The following is a 6849-nucleotide window of genomic DNA, read 5'->3' as shown; positions in this document are numbered from 1 at the left end:
CATGTCCTTTTTATATATATATATATCTGATCACAAAAAGGACTCCGCCAATAAAAGTACTTTGTACTTGTGGTAAATTATACATGAGCATGGTATTGGATCGGCACTGGTAACAACTTTCCTGACACCTATTCATTTTTTCCTTCTCCATCTCCACCCCTATTGGTACGAGGAAGACCAATTTTTCTTTCTACATAAATAATTTCCTTCGTTTGTTTAAAATTTTCATTTCTATAACAGGACCATCGAAACAACATTACAGGGAAAAATCAAAGTATGAACCCAATAGTATTATTAACCGTATTTATAGACAGCAAACCATAGTATATACAGATTAGAACAGGACCCCTAGACTGTGAGGCATCCGGGAAACTTCTCAGTGAGCCTGATACCTTACGACGATACTGTTCTATCGTTCAATTACGAAACTGAAAGGAAATTTAAGTTGGCGTAAATGTAAACGGGACGTTCATCTCCAAGATCGCCCCAGTATATTTACCGGCGCTTATTTTAGCAACTGCCAAAGCATATTCATAACGCAGTAAAGACAAACTACTTGAAAATTTGGATCTGTCAGTCATCTCACCACATTCAAAATGATTTTAAAATAAATGAACCATTGTAACCAAAGTTGAATTACGTCTCTGTTGTATTTCACAGTAAACAATCCTATTTAATTGAAATATCCGCCTATTTCGCTTAGCTGCAAACATCACCAAATGTATAATTGAGGTTAAAAACATTAAATGAAATAAACCATTAAAATTTTTTTAAATCACTATAAAAATTAACACAAATGTTCAAAATACATAATTTAGAGTTTAACTTAAATCGCATCTTCTTTTTTTCTTGCTAATTAAGTCTCAATTTTTCCTAATGAACTAAAAATAGCGTAAATGTTAAATCGCGCGAAAATGCAAGTCAATGTTTGGTTCCTGAGAAATGAGTGCATTATTGCAGGATGTGAGGTTGTGACATACATTCTTTTACATTATTAACACTGAATAGATTTAAATGTCAGACGTTACAACTGCACGACCAAAAAGAATCAATACAATTTCTGAAACATAACTGCTTTAAGAAAAGATTTAAGAAAGTAATATTTAACAGGTTAAACAGTGTGTGTAGATATAGATATACACGCGCGCACACACACATATATATGTATGTATATATTTATATATCTTACCCTGAATTGCTGGCGTCAGTGGCTTTAATACTGTGCATACGTAATTTATTAGCCATGTCCTTTAATTCGGACACAATTTTGGCATCGGGACGATGATAATCAGCAGACATTTTGGCAAAAAGTTACAACAGGAGGTAAATAAAGAACAATAAAGATGAATTAAATTGCAGACAAGATGGTATGAAACTGCTAGCTGAGCAGACAAATGAGAGAAAGTGGTGAGAATGGGTGGAGTAAAAGACGAGAGAAGGCGGTAGAACGACTTGCCGCAACAACACGTGCTCGCTGAACTGAACTATCTCCGTCTGTCTTATTGCGTTCTACGTGCCGCATAGTTCGGTTATTTCCGTCAACTCCGCTTATTGACGTACAGAAAACTCGAGTTCGTAACACTGGAAGTTCGATTTAATTAGTGATTTTTACTAAATTTATGCATGACTTTGATATTCTATCTTCTAATTTCGTATAAAATACTGTATGCTTTACAAGGTCAATTATAACATTTCATGTGCAATGTCTACCCGTAACAGCTTTTAAATAGAACTATTTTTACGGTATGAAGACTAACTGCTCAGTTAGAGAGAAGTTCTAAAGGGGAGATTAACCGAAGAAGCAGAAATGTTGATCAAAAAGGCTCATCTTCGAGGAAGTAATAATAATAATAATAATATGCAGTACGTCTTAGCAGCTTTGTAGACTCCAGGGCCCGTCAGTCTATCGAATCAGCCAATTTACTACTTAATTAATCTTTTGTATTCTTAGTACAAATTTAGTTGGAAGGATTAGTCGATTTGCTTCAAATGTGGGCACAAGGCCTGAAATTTTGGGGAGGTGGGAGTTAATCAATTACTTGACTGGTACTTTATTTAACGACCCCGAGAGAATGAATGACAAAGCTGACTTCGGTGGAATTTGAACTAAGAGTATAACTCGTTATGACTGAATACCTCAAAACAACTACGATGAACAGACTTCATAAAGCAGTCTTACTCGTTGACCCACGATAATACTGTTTGTTATTGTTTAGCACTAAGTCAGGCCTAATCAGAAGACCTATTATCAAAGGCATTCCAATGGCGACTACCGGTTGTTTTTTGTGTGTGTGTGTGTTTTGTATTGTTTTGTTTGTTGTTTTTTAGTAACTAGAACCACACTGTGGAGACGCGGTCATAAGATCGCGGTTTCGATTCCCAGACCGGACGTTGTGAGTGTTTATTGAGCGAAAACACCTAAAAAGCTCCACGAGGCTCCGGCAGAGGATGCTGGCGAACCCTGCTGTACTCTTTCACCACAACTTTCTCTCACTCTTTCTTCCTGTTTCTGTTGTGCCTGTATTTCAAAGGATCAGCCTTGTCACATTCTGTGTCACGCTGAATATCCCCGAGAACTACGTTAAGGGTACACGTGTCTGTGGAGTACTCAGCCACTTGCACGTTAATTTCACGAGCAGGCTGTTCCGTTGATCGGATCAACTGGAACCCTCGACGTCGTAAGCGACGGAGTGCCAACAACAACAACAGAACCACACTATATTTATCTTGCAAATGCTAAAATCTTCGTTAACACCGAGGGTCATTCCTTGTGAATGTACACACAGTGGCTCAGGAACGAAATTTGCTTAGGGGGTGCAAACCTAGGTCCAAACTTTTTTACAAATTTGGTCTTGTTTTTTTTTTCTGTTATTTATTTTTGTGATTTGTTCTTTGAGAAGGAACCTAACTTCAAGGTACTTTTTACACATCACTTTTTTATTCACGGTTTTGTAAACCTGAGTAAAATAAGTAGGGCTGCAAATTTTGGTTCTGCACTCCGCAAAAATTCTAGGGGTGCACTTGTACCACCTGCACCCCCTGTTCCCGGGCCCATGTGTACACAGCAACATAAAGCTCTTCAGGGACAGAAAATATTTCATTTCCCAATAACTACGAACTTTCCTCAAAGTTCAGACAGCTTCTACAAAACAGTATTGCAGCAACATTTGGGACGATGCTGAAACTGAACACTGCTACTGCACAAGCAGACGTGCAAAGCCGCATCCTCTAAAAACATCACCAGACTGAAGTACCGTAATTAGGGGAAGAAAGGTGACGTTTTTATAGGGGCGGCAGTTTTAACCCTGCTGTATAAGTCTGTATAGGTTCCGTGGTGGGAGGGACTCAAGAGCTGCCCCTGGTGACATACACTCTAGCTACGCCACGGGTCATTTGCTATCCATATTACAACCCTCGGCATATACGCCTATTGTCTACTCTCCCTTTCTCTCTTCCTCTATCTACCTATATATCTATTTAATTCTTATTTCTTTACTACCTACAAGGGGCTACACACAGAGGGGACATACAAGGACAGACAAACGGATTAAATCGATTATATCGACTCCAGTGCGTAACTGGTACTTATTTAATCAACCCCGAAAGGATGAAAGGCAAAGTCGACCTCGGCGGAATTTGAACTCAGAACGTTGCGGCAGACGATAGTTGTGAGCAATTGTTCGGCATACTCCAAGCAAAATATTTTCGATGTTTACAACTCTGTTCACTCTCCATGATAGATCGCTGACCACTACGTATTTTTTTTCTTCTCTCCTTGTTTGTTTCTGTGTTCCTTTCTGTTGAAGAGCGTAGGCTCGAAACGTTAAAGACTTTCTCTATTCCCGAGCGTTATACTAATACATCCATTTGTTGTTTACACCACCTGTCTTCGTCTGTTGTATTTTTCATGAATTCTCCCTATACATAGCACACGCTCACGTATTCGCACCAGCTAATCCTGTGTCTACTTATAGAGAAGTGGGTTATACATCATTAGATGTACACCTGACTTTCCTATATTAAACTAAGAATTAAACGGAACGCTGAACTCCAAACTATCAACACAAACAACATTTATTCAAGGGGGAGAATATACACCTTTAATCTTGTTTGTTGAGACGTCTTCGGTGTGTGAGAACATGGTTGTTGGGACGTTGGTATGTAGATGTTAGCGAGCTGTCTAGCGTAAGTTCGAAAGATGGAGAGAGACAGCTAAACACGTCCTTGCTCAATCGCTGGCCAGCAAGAAAAAGAGATCGATCAAAGCGGGAAAGCTTGGTTGTTGAATTCCACGCATGCGTGAGACTACGCATGCGCACGGCGTTACTACATACTCATCACACACGAACTTCTGGACTCTGAACCTTTTTTTTTTATTCTGGACTATTTATTCTGAACTTTGCACTCTCCGGCTGCACCTCTCCTGCCTACGGATTACGCTGTACCCATCGACTAATAATAAATCGCCGCAATACACCACGACGTCTGAAGCCTTTGAACGTTTTACTTGTGTAAAACCTTTATTATTATTATTACTATTATTATATTTTCTTTACTTTCCTTTACTTACTGTCTCTTCGTAATCTGGATGTTCTTACTTTGCTTTCTCTAATCTGCACCTGTTACTTTGTCTCCCTCACCCTCCATTTCTTTTCTCCTCTCCCTTTCTCCCCATTTTCTCTCTATTGTCCCATCTTCCTCTTTTCTTTCTCTGTTTTGGTTTTTTTTTTCTCCCACCTCGCGTATATTTTCTTCTCCTCACGCCTTTATTTTTTTCCCCACACCTTTTGTTATTTTCCTTCCCACGTCTAATTTCCTCGTCACGTTTTTTTTTTCTCTCTCGTACCATCTTATTTTATAAGAAAAGGTCCGGCATTCGCCATGATAGATCGCTGACCACTACATTTTTTTTCTCTCCTTGTTTCTTTCTGTGTTCCTTTCTGCTGAAGAGCGTAGACTCGAAACGTCAAAGACTTTCTCTATTCCCGAGTGTTATACTAATACATTCATTTGTCGTTTACACCACCTGTCTTTGTCTCTTGTTTTTTCGTGAATTCTCCTTATAAATACTCTAGTGCTCAGCTATTGACTCTCTGTAGTGTATATTGGTGACAGTTTGTGGATGTGTGTGTGTGTATTATATATATATATATATATATATATATATATATATATATATACACATATATATATATCACACATACTTCGTTCTTTCCACTTTTCTTTCTTTCGTTCCCCCTCTCACATTTCCTGGCTTTCTCTTCATTCTCACCTTCCCTCCTCTTTCTCTTCGCTCTGTCAGTTTTCTTTTTTTCTCGTCCCTCCATAATTCTTCTATCCTTCTGCCTCTACCTCTCTCCTCTCTCTCCACGTGACCGGTGTTCGGCCAAGCCTGAACTTTCTTTCTTTGTTCGACTACCATCCGTGCAACATCTATATTCCTCACCATGCCTGTCATCCCTTATGTCCCTGCCGTAAGGCTTCACTGCCACACACGCCAGCTTAATTTAATTCATCCTTAGTCGAAAGACACCTGTTGTTATGTCCTTTTATTTGCATTTGTATTTGTGTACCATTTCTCCATTTTTTTCCTGTCCTTGCTTTCGTATGCATTCGCTGCTTTCTTCCAAGGAATCTAGAGCTCTTAGCTTAGTTTTTCCTTGGGGCTGGCCAGATTGGAGCAATCTCGAGTATAACCAGCCGAAATTGCAAAGATAATCTGGAAGTCAACTGAGGAAAGAAAACTTCGTGTTTTTCTTGTCCCATTTTTGTATCATAGATAGATAGATAGATAGATAGATAGATAGATAGATAGATAGATAGATAGATAGATAGTAAGAAAGAAAGAGAGACAGAGAGGCGAGAGAGAGAAATAGTCACATACTGTAGTTGATTTATTTGACTAAACTACCCCGAAGCTAAAATCGTTGCATTGTGTTTCAAATCGATATTTGGCGTATTTATATGTTATTCCAATATTCGTAATTACATTTTACAATGAATGCAATTATGTATTTCAATACATCTAATATTTAATCAATATTAAAAATTATTTCGAAATGGTAATTAGGAATCAATCGAAATATCGATTACAAATATTAATTTGAAATCAATATAATGTAATGTTCTCGTTTATCTTTTCGAACTGACCAAATGTCGCGTTTTTTTTTTTTGAGCGTTCTAAGCATAATTATGTGTCCTTTTGATTTCTGTCCGATGTCCTTTATGTGTGTTCAGGGTTAATTGAAAGGAGCAGATTTCAAAAATATTAATCACTTCCTATATCTCAGAAACCGTCCACCTTGTAGTACTGATGTCGATTGTGAAATCCCGAACAGACTTTGTTTTGCTGGAGCAGCCATTGATCATTCATGGATACGAGTATTCAAGAGACAACATCTTATAAACGATAGGAAAATTGTTACCTACGAAGCCATAGTTGTCCATATTTTTTGTATGGATCTAAAGCATGTAACAAAACTTTTATTATTTATTTATTTATTATTATTATTATTATTATTATTATTATTATTATTATTATTATCATCATCATTGCATTTGCACAGCTTCTAACGCTGGAAATGTACTACGGTGTCAGCTGTTCACTACCAATGAACTAAGGTAACACCTTGTTAGGGACGACCGTGCGAACTCATAAAAGGAGATGTGGTGACGAATGGAAAAACAGAGGACTCCTTTTATTTAAACGTGTCACACGGTCGAACATACAAATATATATCAAAGATGATATAGATGATATGTTATACGACGATAACATAGATGACCAGTAATGAAAGACCACAACCGTATTAGATGAATAACAGAAATATTTATTGTAGCGTTAAAGAT

At 37.8% G+C, this 6849-nt stretch overlaps 1 protein-coding gene across 1 annotated transcript in view; it reads right to left on the bottom strand.

The window, feature by feature from the left end:
* The window catches only part of LOC106868225 (transketolase), a 102785-nt gene extending 101257 nt beyond the window's left edge, over positions 1-1528 (bottom strand). The window contains exon 1 of the mRNA XM_052967517.1: positions 1190-1528. Within this exon, the coding sequence (XP_052823477.1) occupies positions 1190-1299 (110 nt within the window). The 5' untranslated portion in view covers positions 1300-1528. The remainder of the gene's footprint in view (positions 1-1189) is intronic.
* Positions 1529-6849: the final 5321 nt, after the last annotated feature.

Source organism: Octopus bimaculoides, chromosome 4 (genome assembly GCF_001194135.2).
Source record: "Octopus bimaculoides isolate UCB-OBI-ISO-001 chromosome 4, ASM119413v2, whole genome shotgun sequence".
In the NCBI taxonomy this organism is placed as follows: domain Eukaryota; kingdom Metazoa; phylum Mollusca; class Cephalopoda; order Octopoda; family Octopodidae; genus Octopus; species Octopus bimaculoides.
The sequence above is the reverse complement of the archived record's forward strand: the minus strand, read 5'-3'. Positions and strand labels throughout refer to the sequence as shown.